This window comes from Cardiocondyla obscurior, linkage group LG19 (genome assembly GCF_019399895.1).
Source record: "Cardiocondyla obscurior isolate alpha-2009 linkage group LG19, Cobs3.1, whole genome shotgun sequence".
In the NCBI taxonomy this organism is placed as follows: Eukaryota; Metazoa; Arthropoda; class Insecta; order Hymenoptera; family Formicidae; genus Cardiocondyla; species Cardiocondyla obscurior.
The window spans coordinates 397360-424406 of NC_091882.1; the positions used below are offsets into that span (position 1 = coordinate 397360).

Here is a 27047-nt window from a genome sequence, read left to right on the forward strand (position 1 = left end):
AAAGTGCGTGAGAGCTAAGAGTCGGCGGTTTTCTGAAGCCCAAACGCCAGTTGCAGGAAAACGTAATACGAGCTCGAGCGGTGCTCCTAATATCTTCCATATTCGGGAGAACAGCGACGAGAGGAGCGGCAGACAGAGGAGAGGGAGAGAGGCTGTGAGAGATGACACAACCAACGCGCGGCGACCGGCACAATGCTTACGTTCCGGAAGCGTGTACGAAGCGCTTCCACGATAATTAGTGTATTCTCTGAGTGGCCGGAGTCATTAGGCCCGCTGGCGTTGCTTCGCCGAAAGCTCCACCTTGATTCCGCGTACAAGAGACAAGAGCGAGGGAGATATAGATAGACGGAGAGAAAGACGTTCCCTTTCTCAGTCTCGATCTCTATCTCCGTGCACCTGTTTATTGCTCTCTCCATCCACTTGTCCTCGCGTCGCGACGCTCTTACCCCCCTGACGGAGTTTGAATAGTTTCGCCGTGGCTTCTTCCGGCGTTCGAAGACTTGCGCGCACGCGAGTCAAAGCCAGATATTCATTGTGCCCCAGCATGGGGTCGTTAAGCAAGTTTGTCCTCGCGGTCCGTGCCGTTCTTGCAGATTTAACGCGCGGATCAGCGAGGCTTGTTGGTTGCACGGAGCTGCGAGCTTATCGAAAGCGGCGCCTACTTCGTTGCTTCTAAATTTCTCGATATCTCTCGAGAGAGATAAGAATATTCCACGGCAATACAGCTCGCGATAATGAAGAAAAAAAAGAAAAAAAAAAAATGTCAACGAATTAACAAATATGAGTATTAAAATATTTAATATAAATATATAAAAATGAATGAAAGCGCGTTACGAGCTTCGAATACCGAATACAAAGGAATCCGCGGAGAAGCGCCGTTATCTTTTTTTATTTTGTCTCGGTAAGTCAAAATGGAGCGCGCGCTCCGAAACGTGAATCATTCCCGGGTCTAATTTATTCTCTCCCTCGCCGTGTCTCCCTTTTCCTCCCGAATGTGCGAGATATTAGGAGCACGACTCGAGTCGCGCCACGTTCTCGTGCAACCGGCGTGTAAGCTATAAACTGACTATTCGTGCCTGTTCCCAGCTACGGAGAGACGTGTAGGCGCTATCCCGCCGAAAAACGGAGCCGCGCGGACTGAATTTATTAGAGCGCGCGACGCAAAACTTTCAGGACAGTTCTATCCATACATTTTTCACGGCGTTATAAATTCTTATTGTCTGTGGGCATAATGTTTCGCGTTAGGTTCCGTACCTGCGTCCGAACGGTTGACGTTATTTCGACGTTACGGCTGAACGTCGCCACGCACGCCGGTCGCGTGAAATTGCAAACGGTAATTAGCGACACGTGCTCGGGAAATAATTCGATATCGGCTTACTTAGTGCCTACATTTTTTAATATGTTTTTAATTATAGAACATAAAAAAAGAACGATCAAACGTACGAATAACAAGCCGCACAGAGACGTCATAACGGAAACAATGTAATTTCTTCATTTCGTATATTAAAAGATCAATTTTACACGATTTATTATTCTTATTACATAGTTCACCATTAATTTCGATTATACGCTATTATCGATATTACATTATCGTAATAAGTGAACGTATTAGCGTGTAATGGAGATATAATGGACGTATTATGGAGATATTATACAAATACGATCTATATGTCGACGCGAAATGAGATCAGAATATTTTTAATCTACGAGAGGAAACGTCAGAGTATTCGTGAAATAAAAAATAAAAAAAAAAAGAAAAGAGAAAGAAAAAAAATACGGAATGCTAAAAAGGTGCGTCGCCTTTGTTCGCTACTTGAAGTCGACGCATACTAACTTGTCACGTCATGCGAGCTCATGTTTTATTCCGTTACGTTAGAGTGTCGCATAGACCAGGGTGGTATCGCAGTTTCAGTTTAGATTTCCCGAGCTTCATGCGAGCCGCGTTATTGTCGTGTTGCGCCGGGGCTACGCGAGGTCAGCGACCCGATAACATAATGCGTTTCTCCGTCCACTAATAAGCTCCTTTACATTATTGTTTAACTTCGAAACTCGTGAAAGATGTGCGTCGCGGCCGATACGGTGTAAACTTCGCTGTAATGTAGTTCGCCAACTTTCTGTCGCCCCCGCAAGTATACTTTCCCGCAAGAGCTCCTCTTAAAGTATCATATTTACGACTTATAGACCTTGTCGTAGGTAGTCACATTCCCAGTTCGCGGCTACATCTTCATTCAGCGTGTACGCGGGAAATGGGTGAAAACCGGGAGGATAATAACCGCCTTCAAGCGGGAAAGGAACGATCGAAATTACAACGTCTGGTTAGCGCGCAAATTATACTTAGATCTAATTACGTGATCTAATTAAGAATGCGTGTACCTTGCCGCGATATCTTCGATCGTCTGTCATAATTGAATTAATGTTTCGTGGCTCTCTGTGGAACATCGTCCAATAATTACTAAATTTAATCGGGGGAAGCTCATACCGCGGGCTGCTAATGACTTAAAAGTGTTATTATATTTAAATTAAATAAATGAAAAATTATATTTATAATTGTACCGAAGATCACATCGTGGGGTTGGCATCGACGTGTTGAAACGCGTTTCGTATGTTCTTAAAAACGAGGAGTGAATTAAAAAATTAATAGCAGTTGGTGTATTCTTTGATATTTCCTCATTACGCGGTTTTATCGCCGACGTTGCAGTATCTTTTCGCAAAAGAATGTCATTCGTTTAATTGCAAGAGGAGAGCGAAAACGAAGAAAAAAAATAGGCGACTGTGGCCATCAGCGCGTGCGGATACGACGGCTCGTTTTTCGAATTTTTATCAGCGGCTCGAGATAACGCGGGCAGCAATTTCTTACATGGCCGAGCAATCTCGGTGGGAATTTTTCATTACGCGGCGTAAGAAGATTGAATCGATTTTGCGAAATAGGTGCTTTTACGCGCTTTGTAGCTCGTTTTTTCGGCGACGCGCGCGTACAACCCGTCAGCTGGGCATCCCGCCCGGCGAGAACATAACTCGCTTAATTGGGTTCACCGGCTCGTGACTCGGCAACTAATTAACACTACATATATAAATACGTTTTACCGACCGGCAAGATTCCGAAATCGTAACACCTGACGAAACGTCCCCTTCGTTGAATTAAACAGTGAAATTTTAAGGAACTTCGGATATAACATGGAAACGAAATAAAGAGGAAACGAAAGTAAGAATTAAAGCCGCACGATACATTGCGTGCGAAATCAAACGGACGAGCAGACACTTAAGGTTCTACGATGCCTATTCCGCGTGAGGTAAAAAATACTTGCCAAAGTCGCCGGGCAAGGTCGATCGAAATGTGATAGACGGTGAATGCCAATTTTTTTTTTTTTTTTTTTATTCATAAAACCCAACAGTTCCACGGCCTCTTTGTTGCAGACACGTAAAACGCTTTAACTGCGAGCGCAGTCGAGCGCGCTGTAATATCTTTATTCAGGTTTTCCCGTAGATTTTATTTCATGAATAAAAAGTAGGAGCATTGTGCGCTCTCGTTTTATTCATACGCAAGATACAGCCGTCGAGCCGCGGCGCGGGATGGCATCGGGACTCGATGAAAACGCGCGCGGCAAATAACAAAAATTCGCGTGCGCGTTACGGCGCGGCGGAGAAAACAGAAGGCGACTCGTCCCGTAATTGCGTCCCGGTCGAAGACGCAAGGACGGCGTTTTTGCGGCGCGGCCTCACCCTCGTCGAACGATAGGAACAAAGAAAAGTGCAACCCGGTTCGACCGCTCTCGGATTTTCACTCGGCGAGCACGCCAACCGACCATTACCTATCCCCACAAGTGAGCCTGCACCGCGGCCACGATCCAGTAAATACCCGATATACGCCGCGATGAATGAATGGAAACCAGTCTTGTGTTGCAATGAGTTCGCAGTCCGCTCCCAAGCAAAGTCGGAATAAAACCGGACGCCGCATAGTATCGCCGGCGGACGCGAACTCGAGAAGAACCGCGTGATAGCGGACTCGTTACCGCCAGTGGCCGCGTTCACCGGACGATCGTCTCCTGGCATCGTCGTCGAGAAATCACGGCTAACATCGGCTTATTACGTATCGCGCGCGATCGCATTAATCACTCGGCGTTCGTTTACGCAGACAAAATTTATATATTCAGATTTTTTTTTTTCTTTTTTCCTTTTTTTTGCGACGAATGAAGGAGGAGGGAAATTAACTGATTTCATCATTTATACATATACCACCAAAGAACAGAGAGCTTCGAAGAAGTATCCTACCGTTATAAATTAAAGAAAAAATTACGAACCAGTTATTTCGATTGCTTTGGTACTTCTAGCGTTAAGTAATGCCAAGTTTAAGTGGCGCAGTTGTTTCGTAGTTTACTTTTTATAGTACTGCACTTTAAACAGAATGATAGAAACTGGTATAAATCCCGTAATATCTGAATACAACTTGGCCCGAGTAACGGGCATCTAAGGTACGTTCGATATCGGATGACCACTTCCCAACTCAATATCGGATATTCGAGTTGGTATCGAATACTGGATTTCAATTGCTCTTGCTCTAGTAGGAAGTGAATCTTAACAGTGTGAGGCGGCGGCACAATTGATATTTTCTTTCAATCCCGAACATCTGCGCGTGGATATCTCGTAGTATGTATAAAGTGTCCTTCCGATCAACGCTACTTCCTACCGATAGATTTGTAGATACGACACTCCTTATCTTTTCTTTTCTTTACGCCGTTGTATTTTTTTAATCGCGGGCCATTGTCGCTACGATACAATTACGAGAAAAATAAAAAAAAAAAAAAAGGTAATCACTATGATTAAAACACGTCGAATAATATATGTGTTTACGAGCCAGGTTCCGGTTTCCCGGATATTTTCTAACGATAACCTAGATAAGCGGCCCTCGATCGGCGAACGCGAAACAAGGTTTTCACGACGTGCTACAATATTCAAGACTCTCATTCATTCTCGAATGATGGTCGCGAGCGTAGCGCAACCCTGGCCCTCGCGATGCTTGTCCATTATCTACTTTACGTCGCGACATGTCGGGCGTAAAACCAGTTCAGCCGGTTACCGATCCAGTTGAGCAAATAGAACTGGCAAAAAATAAAAAAAAAATAAAAAAAAAGGAGAGAGAGAGAGAGAGAGACGAGGGGTAGCGTACTCTTAACAGATTATACCACGCGGCCTGGAATCGCGTTTGCGGCTGAAGAGGCCAATGTAACGTATCCAATTAGTCACGCGTCCCTACGTGTTATTATCCGTTTAGAGAACCAATAAATTTTCGCGTTTTTTCAGTTTTCTAACATTGTGAATGACTCGCGTGTCAGCCGGCAAAAGGCTCGACCGACTCGTGAACCGCCGTCCGTACACGTTACTTCACGGTACTCGACATCGTCCATCATCCCCTTTTTTGCATGTATAGAAACCGCTGCCAAGGGTAAAAGCCACCGGGTTAGATAACAATTCCGAGAATTTCAAAGGCGGCTACTCTCACCTGTCACGTCGTCTATCACGACCTAAAATTATCGGTGGAACGAAAGGATGTAAGTGGAGGGAAACTGCTGCTGCTTCTCGCGACACCTTGACTCTAATTGTAAATCGTCTTATTACAGTCTACTTCTTTAAGATTTTTTTTTTTTTTTTTTTTTTCGACGTTTTGAACTTTGCTAAATATTCCCCGAGGCCATTCGTTGAATTTAATTGACAGTAAATTTTCATCTATAATTTTGAATAAAAAGATTGGCCCTGAATAACTTTGGCTTATTCTCATGCTAAATTATATTCGTCTAACATGTAACTTTTAATGTTAGGATTTGAGAAAGTGTGCACTTTCTGCGAGCAAATTCCGAAAGATTACGTAGCACGGGAAACTTGATTCCGATGAACTTTAGAACACGATATACATATACCTGAGACATAAGGCAGCGCGCGGCGAAGATAGTTACGGGGGTAAATTACGCTATGATTCCTCACTCATTCGCTCGGCGTGTAACGAGTAACGGAAGAAGCGGCGGTGCTGCAATTACTTTACGGAAATGAGATACTAATCGCGCCGCGAATACCTGAAAACCTGCTCGAGATGCGAAAATAGTATCGGCGAGCAGTGACAAATGCGCGACAAGGCTTTCTTTCGATTTTATGGAGATGAGGGAGCGCGCTCCGTGAATACAGAGTACCAAAGATTAAAGTTCCTTTTACCTTTATTAAGCGTATGGGCGTAGCCATTAAATCCCGTAAGAAACTACACTTCGCAAGCGCATCGGAAATGTCACTTTAAGCGGACACTTTCGCGACTATACTCATCAATCGTTCGCTCATTAAGATTACTCGTAATTATAGTTATTTATAAATATATCTTTTTGCTTATAAATTATCGCGTTAGATACCTGATAAATTACCACTTTTATCCGTGATATTAATCATCGTAATTCTACTCGGTAACACAATGGAAACCCGCCGCGACATAATTTCGCCGACAATTCGAAAGAATTAGAAGACTAATTTACAGCGCTAAAATTTCTGGAATTTTACGCGCTTACTTGAAACATCACTTCGGTCATTAATAATGGAAGCGTGCTGGAAATTTTTGCCAGCTTCGAAAGTTGACTTTTGAAAAATGTCGGAGCTCTCGCGGTGGCAGACGACGGCGGCGGTGGCGGCAGCGGCGGCTGACGGCGCAGCCGAGTGCGGGACTTTTACAAATTGCAGTTAAACCGACGAAAGCGCGCAGAATTCAATTTCGCTCGAAGTTACAAAGTCGGGCGCATCCTCGGAGGATAGGAGAGACCGCATCGCGAAGAGGGGGAGGGGGTGAAAAGGGGGGGCGAGAGAGAGAGCGAGAGCGAGAGAGCGCCCGGCACTCCTGTTCCCGTGCCCCGTAATAGTAATAAAGTCTGCCTAGAATTTCATTATTTCCGGTGATGCAAATCCCATTTGTGTCAGCGCGGAAAATGCGGCCACCGCATACGGCGGTTACGGCCGCCGAGCGAAAGACAAGCCGTCCGCGTCGCGAGTTAGATAATACGAATTAGCAAAATGTCCAAGCAGGCGTTAGTCAAAGAAATGTCAGGCGGGCGGAATTATCATAACTCGAGAGCAGTTTCTCGAGCGACAGCGAACGAACAGCAATGTTTTTTCGGTGGAAGACGATGGCTTAATAATCGAGCGCGAAAACGCGTGCTCCTTCATTATATGTATATGCTACTGGCTTACGTTATTAAAAAAAAAATTTCTGATTTATATCTGTCGTTGTTTCAAAATTATTTTCGGCTACGAGAAAAAAAAATATATATATATTGATTTGATTAATGAAATAAAATGCTACAACGGAGCACGTGCCCTGAGAGTTAAACTTTATTTCACGGCCTGGTAAATTCTCTGGTCGCTGACAGTGAAATTACAAGTGGATTATTGACATTGGCAGCTGTGAAAAACCGAGCTTAAACCCCGGAGGTTTTCGCTACCAATTTAGCATCGCAAACTTCGTCCGTGGAAAATTAGTAAACTGCACTTACCGCATCTGTGCGCCCGCGCGCTGTTCGAAACGCAGAAATATAACAATTTTAACATGTAACGTTTGGACATAGTCATCCACGGCCGCGCCGGTACACTCGATTGTTCGATACGCTCTAAATGACAAAGCGACGAGAGTACGTCATTTCCCGAGTGGGCATGTCAGTCTGCCAATAAAACGCAATCGGACACACGGCAGCGTCGAGAATTCGCGAGTTTGTGTTTGCGAATTTTTTTGTTATGGCGTTACCTAGTCGTCCGGATTAATTTAACCCGATAAACCGAACCGGCGAGTTTAAAGTGAAACGCTTCGAGTATGTTTTCTTAAATTGAACAAACAAATTTACGAAACTCAAACTATTAATATATCCCGAGTGGAAATTGATTTCCACCGTTACCTAATAATTAACTAGCCAATTCGTCGTTCATCTCGTGGCTGTCTAGCAAAACTGTCCAGCACCGAGCCAGAAATGTAACATTCAAAACGTACTGCGTTCTAGATAATTATTACTAGCTAATAACGAGCTAGAAAAGCGCGATAATCTGCGCGATCTAACCACTAGCTGCAAAATCAGATTAGCTAGATAAATTCCCACTCGGGCGTATTATCAATTTTATCACGTAGATAAAATTTGTAGATTAATTTTTAACGTTTGCCTTAGCACAATGAAAATAAATACTTGTTACTCGTTTAGTCCAGGTAATCGATACGACGAATAGAGACGGTTCGCGTAAGGTATATCTTGTTTGTCTCGTAAACCAGGCGCGTATATGTTGCATCGTGATTATTTGAGGACGTAGCCTGCGTAAAAGGGTTAATAAACGATTCGATAAACTCGGCAAGGAGCCGCGCATCGGAGTTAATGCTGTTGGCACGGGAGCACGCGTAGTACCTACTACTTCCATAATACTTATTTATCATCTTCGCGCAAATATCTCTCGCAGCCAATTCCCCGCAGCCGCGCTCAAGTTCGCCGTGCGGTATCCATTTCCGATGGCGGGGCTCGGCGAGGCTGTAAACGGCGTGACACGTTATACCACGTAGCAACCAATTACTTTGCGACTCCGCTCGCGTGGCGTACGTAACCGAAAGAACTCGTTAATCCCGAAGGAAGCGTAAAAGCTTGCCCGCGCGAGACGATCCTGCCGCGTCGGGGCTCTCGAACCAAGACGAGGCGTTCTTCATTGGCTGGCCCGCAACCTACATCTCCGCCACCCGGGAAACGTTCTTCATCCCCCGAAAGTATCCGACGACGGCCCGCCCGCCATGAAACTTTCCCCATTTCCGAACTCGCCCGCCCGGTGAATCGATGCACGTAATTCGGACCCCGACACACGCATCCGCCTCGCCGCCGCCGTCTTCGCCGCGGCCTATAATCCCTTTAACTGCCTCGCTATTCTCCTCTCTCCTTTTATCTGGCTCCAACTTACGGCGCTTCTCCTACGCTCGCGCGACGTCTACCTCCCGCAAGTCTTTCCGTATGACGATCCAACTTGAGCCGGTATAAGCGTGCCTTCGTGCGCGGGTTGCTCGAAACTCGCGAAATTACAAACCGCGAGAGAAGTACAGAATGCGCCAAACAACTCGAACAATGATCGCAAGGCGGTCCCTTCTGCCTGAATTTTGCGGCAAATTTCTCGTTTCCCGTCGAATATTGAAAATAAAATAATCCGCAAATGAAATTGAAAAATCCCTCGTTCGATCCTTATATCCCAAAAATTATTAAATGTCAAACCGTTTTCTTTTACGTGGAATAAATAAGAGTAAATGACGCGCGCGCTCTGTCATGTCTAGTCATTTATAAATTTTCGATAAGACTCGACGGCACTTTGTTATTCTCGTTCAAGTTTTTTCGAAGCGTATCGGCGCTAAAAAATGTATGCGCGCGATGCTCGATGAAAAACTGTTGGCTAACGGCTTAATATCTGTGTCAGTGATATCGACGTATTTGAAACGCAAGAGCACAGCCTCGTAATTTGTCGACCTGGGCGTTCGCTTTCCGCTACAGAGAATGTGTGTATACGTGAGGGAATTATTCAGTGATTACAAAATAACGCCAACTTTACCTTTTAATTATCGCATTCCGTCCGCCACGTGAAAATATAATGCGGCGCGAAAATATCGAAAGCCCCTATTGTGGATTTAGATTAAACTGATCTAGATTTTATGCAATTATCAGACTTGTCAGAGATCTTCAAATCGCAATGAAGAATCGCCGAATTTTGCCTTGCATTTTCACATATGCCGATAACCAATTTGAATAAATAAACCAAGTTTGCGTATTCTGTTATCAGAAATAAAATTTAAAATAAAAAGAAACAAGAAAAGACAAAAAGAGAAGGTTTAAAAAAAAGAAAAAAAAAATGCGGATGAGAATATTACTCTATCAAAACGGGATTATTAATTTATGTTAATTACGTTACGCGCGTTTGCAGTCGAGTGTATCAATTAGTCATGTTACACGCGCGACGCTGATATTTTCCGAAAGTCACGGAAGATCCTTCGGACATATTCCCCGCGCGTACGCTCTCTCTCTCTTTCCGCGTATTAATATTTTAACGTCACTATCGTACACGACGTTGCGACGTTTCGAAACCGAGTTCAAACTGTAACATTCGCGCAGGTGCAGCGTGATGCAATTAATTATCCAATTCTACGATTTCCATTCCGTGCGGAGGCGCTCTCAGATAAAATTAAAAGACGATCGTCGTACATACATATATGTATATTCCACGATCTCAACGATTACATTTTAGATATCTACGGCTGAGAGATCTAACGATTCGGTCGATTCAGTGGTGCACCACTAACGAGGTACTTTTTCCTCTTTCTTTCCTTCCTATTTTCCTCGTCTTTCTCTCGATTCGTCGGCTGCGAAACGGGCCAGAAATTAGATGAGATATTCGAGAAGCGTATAACTTTTTCTTTGCGCGTTCGCGGGGGAAAAAAAGAAAAAAAAAGAAAAAAAATCGCCCTCGAAAAATCCCTCTTCGAGCGATATTGCTTTCAACATGTTCGATACATGCGCGGCGCACGGCTTGACAACCGCCGGATGACATCGGTGGCGGTGTAACATTTTTCGGGAAAATATCAACGAGACGGTTCACGACGTCACCAGAACGCGACGGCCGACTCTTTCACTTTGTCTCACAATCGGAGAAAAGAAAAAATAACTGTTACGTTTTAATCGACACTTTTCTCAATTACCATTTTTCCTGCCGTTAGAGATTTGTCATTTCAGTCGCGTAACGAAGCAGCTTTCATACAAATGAAATGAATGCTATCTATGCTAGGAAAGCTCAAACGTGCGAGCATTAATGAATAAATAATATATATGGTAACGCGTATTTGAAAATTAGAAATATGCAAAGCGCGTAATAACGTAGATGTTGGAATGATGATTTTTTGAGCAAATTGATACGGGTTTTAATATATTGAAAGGTGTATTAGAATTTTAAATGCAGAAAAATGAAAAGGGGACAAATAATGGTACTCGAGGCAAGTGTAGTTAAATTCATTTGCATAGCATAGAGTAAGTATGACAGCGCGAAACGCGAAGAGTATAAAAATATGAAAAATGTTTTCGGCACTTGCATAGTTTTGCATTTAACGACCTCAATTTTAGCGTGATGTTACTTTTCTACAATATGATGTACATAATTTCGCAGAATTAAAACATCCGGAATTGTAGCTCTTATTATAACGTTGACATAAGACTTTAACAAATTAATAAGAATTATTTCTTTATTTATAACTGCGGCGCGTACATGCACAAAGCTACTGCTGCGACCCTCATAATTATTTAATTTACTTTTGATTCGTGAATTAATATTATAAGCGACCGATAAACGCATAGAATAGTACGTTTATTTATTAATAATTGAATAATTCATAAATGCTACTTGCACGATATACTCGCGCGAGAAAACTCCTAATAGTTTCGTACTATTTCAACGTTGAAGAAATCGTTTTCTATATTTAGAATTAATAATTTTATATTATTTTGCAGTCACCAGCTGAATGCAGATATTTTATGAAACGTGATTAAAGAATACGCGATGACGGATAATTTAAATTAATTTATCTGGCTCATTCAGTCGTGAAGTTAATTGCAAATATAGCACGTAATTATACACCCTTAATTAAGTTAAAAAGCAGAGCGTGCATTAAATGAATACAATCAAAAGAACAATTATAAAGGACGATTAAGATACACGTACGTGAATTCTTTTATCATTTTTTAAAATAATTATGTAAAGCGATTGCCATCTGTAATTAATTTCTGATATTTATTTTATTTATTCCCTCGATCCTAAGCAATGACGTTTTAATAAGGCCTGAAAATACTCCAAAACTATTCGATGTTCCAACTGCTATTTATTCTACAGACCTCTTCTTATCGAACAGTCTGGTGCTAATAAAGTACCTTGTCGCGAGATTTTAATTTCACTTTCGGTTTGCTTTCTCCGTCTATCATTTCGCGAATGCAGTCTACGTTCAATCGAAACGAGCAGACCTACGTATGTTTCCCGCGAAATCACGTCAGCGCTTCGTTGCGATAAAGGACGACTCCTTTTCTCTCCCTCGTGATATATCTCGATAGAAAACACGAAACAATCCCACGAGTCGTGCGGCGTAACGCGGCGCGGCCATGCGTGCCGACCTGTGAGAAGAATCGCAATTAAGAGCGTTGAAATAACCTGCCCGCCCGCTGGACAGAATGGAGATCGCCGCGCTGGGCGCGAAAGGAAGCGAGCTGCGGTGAGGCGACGACGTCGAAGAAGATCCACGTCCGGTCCGCGGCGACCGCGAGCCCCGCACTCCTTCTCGTTCGCACAGAAAACGAATCGGATATCGATTAACCAAAATAGGTTTACTCGTCGCGTAACACGCCCCGATGAAGTAGCCGGGAGCAGTCGACCCGCGAGTAATCAAGTATAGGGAAGAGAAGAGAATATTTATTTCCTTCGCGCTGCTCGCTCGCGCAGAGGGATATATATACTTCAAAAGTCGCGACGGAGAACTTTTACGACTCGCGATGTACTTCTCCTCGGGGAAGATTCGGTTAAGATGCCGCCTTTCCCGCAACTTTTACATTCGCGGCATTAAATTTCTCGACAAGCGAGCCTTAAATTACGTTACACTAAACTCCGAAGCCGACCGAGGAATGAAATTGTCCTCCGGCCGCATTCACCGCGAAGTTAAAATCCCGATATATTTAACGCCGAGGTGCGAAAAAGTTATTATTCGGTGGAGTGTACATAGAGATTTCGAAGAGGGAGAAAAGGGGGAGGAGCCCTCTCGTTACGATGACGGGATTACATTTTGGCGTTTGCCGTCGGCTCCTCGATAGCCGCTTTATATCGCACGCAGGCACCTATCATAAATCATAATTTCTCATCCGATCAGACTGCACCGGTGCTTTATAACCGCATAGAGCGAAAGCCTTCGACCATGAAGAGTCGCACGATCTCAGTCGACCGTGACTTATAGGTTCTCCGTATATATAAGTCTCAAAGCAAACATCTATTCAAGGAAAATCTAATATCTAATTTATACGTAGTAACACGTTTCACCTGTAAAGCTCTGTCGTATATCCCCTGTCAAATTGATCGAGGAACATGTCTCAATAAATTCCCCGAACCAAAACGCGATTTTAACAAGCCTAGGTTCCTCCCCGACGTACGTTTTTAACCCGCGCGAGGACACGAAAACCTTTCCCCCCCGTTAACGAAAAGACGGTCGTAGAAATATTAAAAGTAGAAAATTAAAACGTGACAATTTCTCGTCTCTTTGATTTGATTTGATTTGAAATTGAATTTGATTCATTTCGCTCATTATCGTTCTTGCAGTTGATTCGCGTGCTCGCGAAACCTTCAATTACGCCAACGTGATTGCACGGCGACGCGACTAATTACGCAAATCGACGTTTCGGGGCCGAGAAAAGGACTCCCCGAGCTCTGTTTCGCTCGATGTGAAATAAGACACGTTTCTTTGATAATATCGAACGACGTCGAACGGAGACTGCTCATTGAAATTCCACGGAGATACAGCTCGATGTACACTATCTTCTCTCCGGTTCGCTGCATGTTCCGATGATAGATGGAACAAACGAGCTTGCTATTACATTTTGACGGACGTTGATCTCGGCAGAGACATTTCCAGCCGTGAGATAGAATTTCTTTTATCTCTTAACGTAAACATAGATATACCCCGCCGTCGTGCTCCGTTATTAATTCACATTCTAATAACGTTGTTATTAACATCCTAATGATTTTAAACGTTAATTAATATACGCATAATAAATTACGACTTGTGGAAGCCGCACGAAGGTTTATTAAACCGGCAAAATATTAATATTAAATGCCGCAATAGACCAGAAATAATATCTGGCCCTCTTTGTGCCTCTGTTACATTGTTTATGGAGGGAAGAGGAGGGCCCTGCAGTGACACACAGACCGCGGAGAATCCACAAAAGGACGTCACTTTAAGCTACCGCCTTTAATCAAGCCTTCGTTATATTTCGTGCATGCTCTGCGGCAGTGCGGCGACGATAGCGCGAGGTGATTATAAGTTAACGAGGGGAACACTCTCGAGGTTTGTTCTGAAAACAATTACGGTCGATATGTCGATTCTGATACATCTACATACCGCGCACGAAGGTGCGGCGGTGGTCAATTACCGTGTACCGGCCGCAATCATTGTATCGGTTACCCTATCTATGCCCCGCACTGTCAGCGCGCTCCGCATCACAATACACCCATTCTCTAATTTGAAATAACGAGATATCGGCATATGGTGCATGTTGCCGCGCTACCTCCGCCATACGTACCTACTTCTCTATCTACCTACGTATATCTCGCTAGAAACCTCAAGAACACGAAAGCCAAGACGTTTTTCTCTCCCGGAGAGAAAAATGAGCAGCAAAATTGAAACGTGTACATTACGATGATACTTTTCAAGAGCGCGTATCCGGATACGAATGTAAATTGTATATACATATATTTATTATTTTATTATTTTATTGAATTATAGTATTTTATAATACGCTTCGGTCTAAGCAAAATTATAAGAATAATTATTTTAGGAGGGAGGAAGGGAAGAAAAAAAAATAAGATAAAACTTGTGCTAATTAAACGTAACAAACTCGTGAAATTATTAATATCGAAAGAATCCGGTAATCCGGACACGTGCGAAACGTATTCCAGAAAGGACAATTAAGATATCCTTCGAGATGCCGACGTACTAGACTAAAAAGTATCAGACGGTACCGGAAAACCGAGAGATATCCGAAAGAGGTTCGCCCTTTTTACCCTTTATATCGGTGCAATCTGGCTAGAAACTCCGGCGCGAATTCCCAGCATAATGTACGTGTCCCAGTGTTGCGCTCTTTTTCGCCGCGAATTACCACGGCTTATTCTCGGGCTGTTTCGTACTTTAATTCGAGGTCGGAGCCTTGACGCTCCCGATAATTTCCCACGAGCTCGCCTCGCGGGTACTCTTACCGAAAAGAGAAGAGATTCACACATTATGCGACGAGACGGACGAGTCGGAAGCGCGACAGAGCGCACGTACGTCTTTTAGAAAACTTATGCGCCTTTGCTCGGCCGCTCGACACCCCTTTGTGCCGCGTAAACGAATGTTCTCGTTTCGTGCGATGCGCCGCGACCGAGTTGAATGAAATCGCCGACGAGAGAGGAAATCGGCACGAAACGGCAAAAAGGAAGAGGCTCTTTCACTCTCCTTCTCGCGAGACCTCCTTTCTGTCCAGTAAAAGGCGGGTTTGCACGCTTCAACACGAACGTTCACATCGAATCGAAATTATCCAAGGTGAACGCGCCGATCAAACGATTTTTTTCTTTTTTTTTTTTTTTTTTCTTTTTATCGAACTTCCGGCAAATCCGTGTGCCTCAATGTTTTTCTATGATTTCATTGACTCTCAAAACTAATTTTTCCCCGCTGCAACGTTAGTGCGGCTTAACTGCTAACGACTTTTGAAACTAATTTCTAATCCTTCATGCGGATAATCATGTAAAACAGAAATCAAACGTGCTCTCGGTAAACGTGCATTTCGAATCCTGTATAGATACGTTAGATAATCTAACATTCTATAATTTATGATATAAATTATTCACGTCGATATTGAGTGACGTGTTTCGCACGGGTTAATGCGACGTGATTTATGCATCGCATGCATAGAGAATTAAAGTTTTACCGCGCCGATATCGCGATAAAATCAAATCCTCAGTCGAAAACGAAGTTGTTCGAAGATACAATTTCCGATTTTCTTCGTCGCTAACTTTCTCCGCCGAGCCATTTACGCATTACGCCTCGTCTTTTTTGATTTAGATGATTCATGATAAATCGTCGAAAGCGTGAATTTGCGTTGAGACTGAAACTTAAGGCGGGCACAAAAGCCGGGAAGAAACGGGCGCGGATTGAATTAGATGTCGTCGCAATGCTGGAAATTGCATTTTCGAGCAAGAGAGGGAGAGGGAGGGGGGAAGGTAGTGGAAGAAGCGGAGGATCGTCGTTTCCCTATAGAATAGGCGAGGTAGAAAGAAGGGGAGAGCTTCTGCATCCACCCTCCGCTCCTTTCCCTTCCCTCCTTTCTCGAGTCATTATGCTACCCTTTCATTGCGGGTGACAGAATCCACCCGATCGGGACAAGAAAGCGCGAAATGCGGAATTTGTTATGCCTGCGAATTTAACGACGTTAATATTTGGCTGGCGATGGCGGAAGATAAACGGAACAACACGGGGGTGTTTTGAGCTAACGACGGTCCCGAGAATGAATGCCCCTACTAGGAGATACAATTGTCGGGAGCAAATTCGTGTTGATGCAATCAGGCACGAGGATTTATCTTTTTGCAACGTCTTTTTCAATGTCGAATTAATTCTTCCCCCAATTAGATCTTTAATGAGTGGCGGAATAAGCGTTAACAAAAAAAAAAAAAAAAAAAAAATTTCAGCGCAAAATATGTTTGCGAAAAATAATGGAATTCCCGCTTGGCCATTAAAATGCATGTTTTAGTTAGTTGTTTGTAGTATCTTTTATTTTCGAATAAATAAGCCGTCGATTTTCTTTCGCGTTGAAAAATTAATAAATTAAAGCGAATGAAACGAACTGATTCGCGCAACGAATAGGGCTCAAAAAGTACACCGGTTCCGTCTCTTCCCTAAGAAGCGGGAAAGAAGAATGGCAGAGTGATTTTATCGAAAATTCCATGAGCCAGATCCACGCTTGAAATTCTAATAGCCGAACGTGCGGGAAAGGAAGCGAGATCTACATAGAATTGCCGGTAATACGATGGAAAAGTAAATATGTACGGTTCGCGCGCGCGAAAACCAACGTCGACGGTGTTTCAACGCCGGATAAAAAAGACGCTCGATAATTAATCGGCGGCACGGTGATTAATCGCGAAATTCACGCGGAGCGCCGGTAACGTTACGCGTCTCCAGCGTGAGCGACACTTTCCGCGAGACTGAAATAAGAACAGGAGAGCGCGATTTAATCCAAGCGCGGGATGTTGAAATAAACAAACCCAGAAGAGTCTAAGCCGTATACGCCGGATACGTACGCTTGTATATACCGGATTCCGCCGTGCACTTCCTCTTGTCCTTCCGCCAATTTGCAGTCGACCTTTCCCCTTGCAAAAATGCCCCGACTCTGTATTTTCTGGTAAATTTTCTGACGCGCCCAGCCGCCGGATATTTTCGCGGCTAACAAATCGCGCAAGAAATCACGCCGGAATACAAATCGCTATTTAAATACAGCGAAATGGGGAAATGGTGTTTTGCGATTAATTTTTATGCGTTCGGAAAATTAATTCTTGAACGTCTCGATACGCCGTGCATGCGAGTGACGTGTCCAATAATTTATAATTCAAAAACCAAACTGATGATCCGACATTTTTTGTTTCGAACGAATTTGCGCGGAAAACACTTTTGAACGTGATGCATGGCGCACTCTTATTAGAATACCGGTTGTATATAAAGTATCGCGATGCAGCCTAAATGGAAAAAGGTTACGAGACCGATTATCACGTAATTTATACATCAGATTTGCCACTGTGGGTTTTTTTTTCTTTTTTTTTTGCGCCTCTTTTCTCTTTTCTCTTTCGTCTTCGACTGAGGAGTTTATGCCTCTCTAGGATGATCACTAGCATTTCCTGTTTCGCGTCAATTAAGAGCCCGCTGAAAGCTTCGGAACGTTAAGATAAATTTTACTTAAGCAATCGGCCGATGCGTTGTTACATACACGTCACAGCGTCGCGCTCGCTCTGTGCGCCTGTAGAGCTTGTGTTTGCTGCCGTGACAATTATTTATCGTCTTTCCGGCTGTTAAAGCCGGCTTTGTATGCATTCGCGGCAGTATAAAATAAAGTTATAACGTTGCGATATTTTTAAAGATTTATGTTCTATCAGCACATCCAGAAAGATTTACCGATATTTGCTTTTTGTATCGGAAAGGAAAAAAAGAGAAATCGCGAATTGAAAATGTTTAAGATTTTTTTGTTGTAAAAAATAGAGCCCAAAGACGGAAAAAGATAGTTCTCGTTAATATCGAATATAAAATTAAATTTGATTGTATCGCTCGCTTGAAAAATAATCTAAGAGATCAACCCTTCTCTCTCGAATTTTTTAAATTTATTTTTATTTATTTTTTTATTTTCTAAGTACTTATCTATTTTTCACAATCCGCGCGTGTTTAGCAAACAATTATTTGCGGACAGCAATTTTTAAAAATATTGAACAGAATATGAACAGTTATCTCTGATATCATAAATGTAATAAATTACATGTTACAATCAAAAGTATATTTTATAATCAAATAAAGAGTCGCAGATGGATTTTAACTCCAAATAAATTTCCATTCGAATAAAACATTTATTCCGCAGGTGGAGATAAAGTTAATTTTTTTTTTTTTTTTTTTTTTTTTTACTTATCCAAGCCCTTTGCCCCTAAATGAAATTTTTATTCGGATAATGCCAGAACCCGCGATGTGGACTCAATTATAAACTTTATTTTCGTATCTCCCGTCGCTCGTTTGTTTTCAAACTCTCGTTCGCTGACCGCGGCTGGCCAGCGTCGTTTTAATCCGTTCTCCACAATCGCGCCCAATCATTGAATCCCTTTGGACGAATCGGAGCGTCGACCAGTCCGGTCTGCTACAAAATTAAACGACGCCCGTCGAATCGCGTTTAGACCCTCGGCCGACCGACTCACCTATATTTTATTGACGTCGCATTTGGACGGTGGGATTGCGTAAATTCAGGCCAGGCTTGGGCGACCGCTCGAAACCCAATTTACACGGTTCATTCCGGACGATCATCCCGGATGAATCATCCCAAGTGCGTATGCGTATTGCACGAATGAGTTCCCGCTTAAGCGCGCCAGCAAGTGTAATTCATTTCGCGAAAATTAATCGTTTTTTGAAAAATGCAAACGCGAAGAGCGCGGGGGACTCGTTCCACGCTTGGGCGGGTGCCGTTGATTACGACGCATTAGTTTTTTTTTTTTATAATGGATCGCGGATTAAATCGCTTGCTTAGGTTATGAATGCGAATTTTTAATCAATTTTATGACAAGCGTGAAAGTCGCATTGGAGAAAATAAACTCCGGCAACAATCGCGAGGCGAACTCTTAGGTAACTCGCGAGAGTAGACGATGTAAATCATAAAATTAACTAACAGTTGCGGGAAGAAACTCACGGCGTGTGTTAATTTAATCTTAAAAGGTATTATTTTGTTTGGAATAAAATTTAATTTAGGTACATTGTTGACATATTATTAAGTCGTTATTAAAATACGCTCGATTAAATGAAAATCCAGTAGAATCGCAGTAACATCGTGCTTCGCTCATCGCACTTTGCGTCGAATTAACTGATCAAGAAAAGTCAATATTCGCTCCAATTAGCAGCCGTAATTTATGATCACTTCAATTTTCTAAACTAACATTTGGAATATGTATCAATGCAATGACGAATGATAGACACGTGTCCCTTTTAGACGAAACACGAGTAGGGAGTCGAGGTATTTGAAAGCATTCGTTGATTGAATTTAGCCGAAAAAAAAAGCGAGCTATGCCGTTTTCAATATAAATTCAATTGTAAATCATTTCACATGGCCTATTCCAATCTTTTTATTTCTGCTGCAATATATGTATCAATTTTTCATGATAAGCCGCCATATGGAAAAAAACTGTTGAAAAATACATATTTACATACATATTTAATAGCGTTATATATGTCAGAATAAATACACGATTGTGCAAGCAGATAAGAGAAAAAGAAAAAACCGAGAGAAAAAAAAAAGAGAGAAATGTCAAAGGGAACTGAGTCGCGTACTGCAAACGGAAAAGCAGTCATCGTCGTGTCTTGAATTACAATATCTATGATTATTTACACCATCGGGGCAATTGTATAATTAATTCGCATTGTTAACTGACACGGTATGAGTCGCGCGAATTCGCTTTTAACGCGACAAAGGGAGAAACGTCACGCGTGTAATGCGTGGACCGATCGCGGTGCGTGTAATGCGTAACGCGTGCACGATACTGTGGGTGCGGTACAAACGTGGAATACCACGGCGTAAAGGGATTATCGATCGTATCGGAGCCAAACCGTCCGATTACCTTGATTCTTCCAGCTCCGGCATCGGAGAGCTTAGCGGTTTGCGTGATCGCCGGCATTATCGGCATAATTATTGTGCTCTCTCGTTGCTCTCTGCCAGCCAGCGCGCCTAATCGATCCGCGTCGGAAATAAGAGTGCATCTCTACGATGTTCAATAAGAAGCAATTAGAACCTCACTATCGTCCAGCAAAAATGAGAAATTATACCGGGGCGGATGGGTCGCTTCTTCGACAAACTTAGCGCAGCCCTCGAACGGCTACGTCGATATCGGGTTTCGTATAACCGAGCCTCTTCCTCGACTCGCCGCGCGTGATAATCGCCGGTGCGAGGAACAAAAAGAGCCGCGTAATATGCAATTAAAGTTAATTAACCAAGCCGATCGACGCAACTAAACGTAAAGTCGTGGATTACGAGCGAATGACGGAATCGGAAGTAGACGTGCGCCGTCGCGCGATAAATGCTGGATAACCGCACGGTTATTAGCGACTACGCAGTTATCGATTCCGAAGTTACGGGTTTCTAACTGGACTCGCCGCGTTTTTACGTCCGTGCCGTCTGCTATTAATCGACCGCGGGCTCTTTTTCCTCTTAAGAAACGGCGACAAGTATCGTGGAACTAGGAATTTTTCATCGTTACCTGTTTACACTGTTCACGCATACTGAGCTTCAAAGATTCATTAATATAATAATAGCAGCTTATCGCAATTATCTATAATATATTATAAAATACTCGATTAGTTTAATTCCTTACGATTTGTTGTAATAAAATTATAATTTTCAAATATTTTTTTAAAACCGAACACTTATCGAAGTGGTCCTTTTTAAAATCTCGCAATACTTTATTATATTATAAATTACGAGTAATACCATATGCGTATATCTCATGCAGATGATTTCTGCGCAGAAAAAAAAAGAAAAAAAACACCAAGTAAACAATTTTATACTCTACGGCACATCACCCTATTTCGCTTTACTCTATCGAGCGAATAAAATCTCTGTATAAGGGCGGCGGTATGCGGAAACACACGCGCGTTTATCAGCCCGTCAAAGAAGCGCGACTTCCGAATCGAAATCATTTTTATCTTTCTGTTACAGGCGAGGGACAATATTTCCGAGTTCGGCCGAGCAATAGCTCCGTGCTGGAAGGCGGCGAGGTGATAATTTCTTGCGAGGTGGGAAACCGAGTTGGTACCGTCCAATGGGTCAAAGACGGATTTGCTTACGTCATACAGCAAAGTGAGTACAAGAAATTGAAGCATAAATTACACCTACAACTATTCCTTTTCTCAAACAAATTAAGTGCTTCAGCAATAGCAAGCTTGAATATTACAAAGCCACGTATAAGAAAATTTTTTAAATTATATTAATTTTTCTTTGTCAAATAAAATTTCTTTGTCGTTATCTACCGCTTGTGATAGGCTTTAATAAATCCATTTAAAGAGAGAGGAAAATTCGAAAAGTTGTTCGATATAAACGAATTTGATAATAATAAAGATTTAACGCACGCAGGGCAAACTGCCCATGTTAAATTCGGTAAAGACAGGTAATCCCGTGTTTGCACAATTAACGCCTCGGGAAAGCTCGCTCCTATCTAAATCCACCAATTAAAACCAACAAAAGCTGCTTATGTTTTCAATACGAAATTGAATTTCCGGAGGATTGTTTTACACGAGAGTTTTCGGAAACACATTAACACGCTAATCAAGAACCACCGATGTTACCGCTTTTTTTTTCCTTTTTTTTTTTTTCGTATTCCCGGATTTACGTCGTCATATACATAGCCTACAAACCCACGTGTTCGATTCATGAAACGGTTTTATAGTGAATAATTAAATTTTTATTGAGAAAGATTAAAATAATTGATTATTTACGATCTTACTTTTTTAATTGAGAAACGTTATAAATTTATTATTAAATCGTGACTGTAAATAGAAGCCTCGTAGAGCGCGACCATCCCCGGGTATAAGCGGTTAATTACTCAGCGGTCTCATCGGCTTCCGCCTATCGTAATCGCATCGTTTTGCCGAGAGTGCTCGCATACCACCCAAATAAGCACGTAATAAACAGAGCGAAAACTACAGCCAAGATATTAACCACGTGTGTTTGCTCACAAATTGCGATGGTCTTTAGTCACAAAAAAAAAGAAAAAAAAAGAAAAGAAAAGAAAAAAAAATTGATCGGTTAATTCGCATTGATCGACGGTTGAAAACGTCTGAAGACGCATAACGGTTCGAAATAATGTTGCAGATGGGGAAATTGTGGGTCATCCCAGACTGAAGTTAATCGGCGACCAGAACGCCGGTATTTTCAACCTGAGAATCACCGACGCATCTCTGACTGACGACGGCGAGTACGAGTGTCAAGTCGGACGATATCTGCGGATCAAACCGATTCGCGCCAGCGCTCATCTAATCGTCACCTGTGAGTTGAATCACGACGATACATTCTGAGAAAGTTTAACTCGAACCTGTCCGATTCATAAAAGAACGAGTAAACTTTCCTTATTTTTACTACCAGTCGCTTACGTCGCTGCAGAGACTCTCTACGATTTATTATCTTCATACAGATCTCTCGCCTTAGATATTTATACGTGGGAATAAATTTTATCTTTTTCTTTTACGGCACAAGGCGCCATGCTAACGAAAGCGACGAAACGTCTGTATATGCATTTATAAATCTCGACGGGAATCGCCAAGTTCGAAAGATAAACGGAGTCAACTGCCGCGCGAACAACTGTGCGTTAATTAAAATTTCCCGAGCGTGGCCTCGCGATATTCCTCAGCAATCCGGGGAAATTCCAGCGGCAAGATACGAAAAATACTTGCTCCTGCTTGAGGATAATCGCGACCTGGTCGTTCCGACGATAGCCGCGCGCGCGCGCGCGCGGGCGTGGTACTTAAAATGCAAAGCGTGCCGTAACTCGAATTACAAACTCGCGATCTCGAAGCCGTGCTTAAAGTTAATTTACGCGGTCGGTACGGGTATTACGCTGTGTTACGCCCCGCCGGCGTCGCGAAGGGTCGACTTTCGGGATTCTACGAGGGCTGTTGATCACCTTGGTGATGACATGCCGCTTGGCCCGAGAGCGGCGTTTCCGCACCATCGACAACGTCTCTTCTCCCGCCCTCTCTTTCCCGTTCGCGCTGAATTATGCACAAGTTATTAAGCGCGACAATATGCACTCGTCCGACGGACTTCCGCGTAAACTAGTTTCGCGGAACGAAGGTAGTTTTCGCACGTGCGGCGACCCTTCCGCCACGAGAGCCGTTCACGTCGGTTTTTGAGGGATTAACGACTTGCCGCCACGAAATCACAACCTTTCCGCGCCCTGGACCGTTCTATCGACCCGCCGCTGTTCTTTTCCACCCGCGCCACGTGCGCGTTCCACTCGTAGTAATGCATCGCGGGCGCTATGACTGGAATGCAATAGCGCGTTTGCGAGTGCATCGTAAAGCTAATTCCGCGACTACTCCCCGGCGCATCAACGGCTCCGATGACAAACGTTCGTTCGAAAATAAATTTTTCTTTCGCGCTTTGCGAAACGAGAACGCGCTAGCGAGTTCGATTGGCGTTGATCCATTTACCCGAGACGCTTCTCCGATGCAATTACGCTTTGCTTTCTGCTTGGAGAACTGCGAGCTTACGATTGGCCGCTGTCGTTTCTGCAAAATTTACGTTTTTCTATCGTCTCCGTAACTTTTTCAAAGAGCAAGGCGCACGATCTCGTCTCATTCGAACTAGTCTCGCTATTAACGGCAGCTAATACTTTAAACTTCGTCTCTCAAGCGCCACGTCTCACTTAACGATCAATGTAATCGCTAAAACGTTGTTGGGGAAAAAAAAAAAAAACACTTTACGCGACGACGAGCATAGACGTCTTTTTCTTTTTCGCGCGAGTTCTCGCGTTGGAAACGAGCACCGTTAAAACGATATTACGCCTTGACGCGCGTATTCTTCTTTCCCGAGGGTGAATCTGGCTTTGCATTTGCGCCGGAGCTTTTAATAAAACGGCCATCGCGGCCGCGGGCGCATTACTAAGTCGTCATATCCGTCAAATCAATCTTCCTCGTCGCGCACGTCCGCGTTCATTACGCTCGTATATGCCGGTGACGCTGAAAATACACGGCGGGCACCGTCGGCGATAATCCGCGCCGCGGGTCAAATGGATCATTCGTGGAAATCGCCCCCCGCGAATCTCGCGCGACATCATAGCCGTGGAATTCTCATGCCCGGATGCGTCTATTTTGTAAACCTGCTCGTGCGTGTGTGTTTTTCCGCTGAGAGTTACGTGTGCGTTTCTCCCGCATGCCTGATGTGCAAACGCGGGATCAATCCGCGGCGTTAATTACGCGCGTATTTTGCCGATCCCACACCGGTAAGCGAACATAATTACATTTCGCGTAACTCGATCGACACCGTTGCCGTCATACTTCCTCTGCCTTAATAATTCAAATCGATTTCTCGTTTATTTCCTGGCCGGTCGTTGTCGCTATTATCGCCAAATAGCCAAGTTATTCTGTCACGGGCAGGACTTACGGACATCGGGCGTAACAGGTTCGTGAAAATAATTGTCAGAGAAAAGGTCTTTAACCTTCCATCGTTTGCGCCGAGCAGAGAATGAAATGCATTTATCGGATAAAATTAGAGTAGACAGCGCGTCGATATCACGGCGGATATGTCTGATCGATTTTACAACGTTCGTGGAAATTTGAGCGAATCGCGTCAATTAACGAGATAAAAATAAGATATTTTGACCGTTAAGAAGATAAATTAAAACGTATAATTGGTTTGATGGCGGATTGTCACATCAGTAAAACGTTAACGACATAAAATATAGTGATAGATTTATTACTATTGTTTTTTTTTTTTTCGTTTTCTTTTTTTTTCCTGTTATTAAAATATATTTTTAATATTTATTATAAAGCATTTATCATAAAGTTTTAGTGGCCTTTGATTCAAAGACAAGAAGCGTGCTAAAAAGACACGTAGGAAAGAACATTTTGTTCAAACGCTCAATATTCAGGCTTGGCCCGATCAAGATAATGTTATCAATTTGAAATCGCATTTTATTAATCACTACGAAAGCGGAACACGTTTTTCTACTTCGAAACGACAATATGCAAACGAGAAAATAATTGCCGTTTGTATGCATGCCATAACCATTTGAGACTCGTCCTTCTCGCGTTGCAGCGCGCGTGGAAGTATTTCCGTGTACATGATTATTTCGCGAAAGAGACTATTGGGACACGCGTAATGCGACCGCCGGCTTTGCGCCTGTTCTTTTAATGAAGCGACATTAAAAACACGTCCGCGTATTCTCCCAAGACGGGCGCGAGTTCTTCGTTTACATTTTAACAATATGATTATGACCGGCTTCTACCGCAACTTCTCTATTCTTCCACGGCGCGATCGCGATGCGTCTCGGTATTGTTCAATTTAATAGAGACACAAATTTTTCAACGTACCGTGAACTTACGTCGCGGTTATGTATTATTTCCCTCATAGGTAGGTGTGGAATAATTAAATGCCCACCAATGTTTTGTCACGCGATATGTAGGCGTAACTGTTCTTTTATATTTCACGAAGAAAATTCGGAACGAAAACACGCGGTCGTCATCCTCATAGTTCACGTTTACCGCCACCGTTAGGGCGGAGTTTCGGCTGGTCGATGACGCGGAAAGGGCCGTCAGGTCTTTTTGGAAAAAGGCTCACGTATCTCTCCAGCATCGTACGAATTCGCGGCGTGATACGCAAAGAATGAGGAAAAGGGGGGGGGGAGAATAAAGGGGCAAATAAAAAATCACCGGCACGAGAAGACATTTCTTACGATCCAACGGATAAATGAAGGAGAAGGGAAACTAGAATGGACGAAAGTGGGTATATACCTATATATCGAAATAAGACGTCGTTGCTTTATTAAAAATAGTGGACCAAAGACTCCCGATGAGACGTTTAATCTTCCGGCCGACATTAAAAAAGCATTGTAAGCACCGGCGACGGTTAACTTTTAGTGGCAGTCATTTAATACGGCGGAAAGTTCCTTGCGATTTCATCTCGGCTTTCAATGTTTTTTTTTGTTTTTTTTATTTCTTTGGTTTTTTTGACGAAATAATTTCGCCGCGTTTTCACGTTTGACCGCGTTGTGCACTTCCTTTAAATTAAAAATTTACAAAATTGCCATTTGAAAGCGTTTTTGTTTTTGGCTCGCGTATTTTCTTTTTATTTACTGTGTTACCTTTTGCATTTACAATTGCGTATACATTTTTTAAATATTAATTGCACGTTTCTTTAGTAATTTAATAATTTTTTTTTATTATTTCTTACTATTTTAACCTAGCATTGTTTGTCTTTGTCCTATTGTTTTTCTTTTTTCTAATGAAAAGGAACGAGAAGCTCGCGTTGTTTCTATCGATTAAAAATTTACCTATTAAGTTAGGTAGGTACATTATTGATGTGATTGAATGAGACGAAACTATTTAGCAAGATGACAAAATGCGCTTCCGATTATACAGATTTTAGATTATATATGTATACGATTCAACGATTTATTACAGACCGGCTTGCATTTCTACAATACAATTTACGTATCGGTTAGTTAATTCGTTGCCGAGTAACAATTATATAAACGTCATTCGGAGCGGCACTGCAATCGCTCGCAACAATGGTGTTGTAAACATCGGATAATTTCCGGCAATCCAAGTCATGTTTACTAGTATTTACATATTCCATCTTGTAAAATGAATGCCGGAGCATAACGAAACACCCGTTTCATAAATTGGGTTTTTGACGTGCCGAAGTAGGCATCGCTACGGACGAAACATGTCGGCCAAAAGCAATTTTGCGAATTATAAGCATTTCTTTCTACTTTAATTAAAAAAAAAAAAAAAAAACCCGTGT

General features: G+C 42.8%; 1 protein-coding gene across 2 annotated transcripts in view; it reads left to right on the top strand.

Annotated features, from left to right (window-relative positions):
* Window positions 1-27047, top strand: part of Sns (sticks and stones) — a 242665-nt gene that overhangs the window by 154764 nt on the left and 60854 nt on the right. For both annotated transcript variants that reach the window (XM_070669791.1, XM_070669792.1), the window contains exons 2-3: window positions 21246-21386; window positions 22398-22571. In XM_070669791.1, the coding sequence (XP_070525892.1) occupies window positions 21246-21386; window positions 22398-22571 (315 nt within the window). The remainder of the gene's footprint in view (window positions 1-21245; window positions 21387-22397; window positions 22572-27047) is intronic.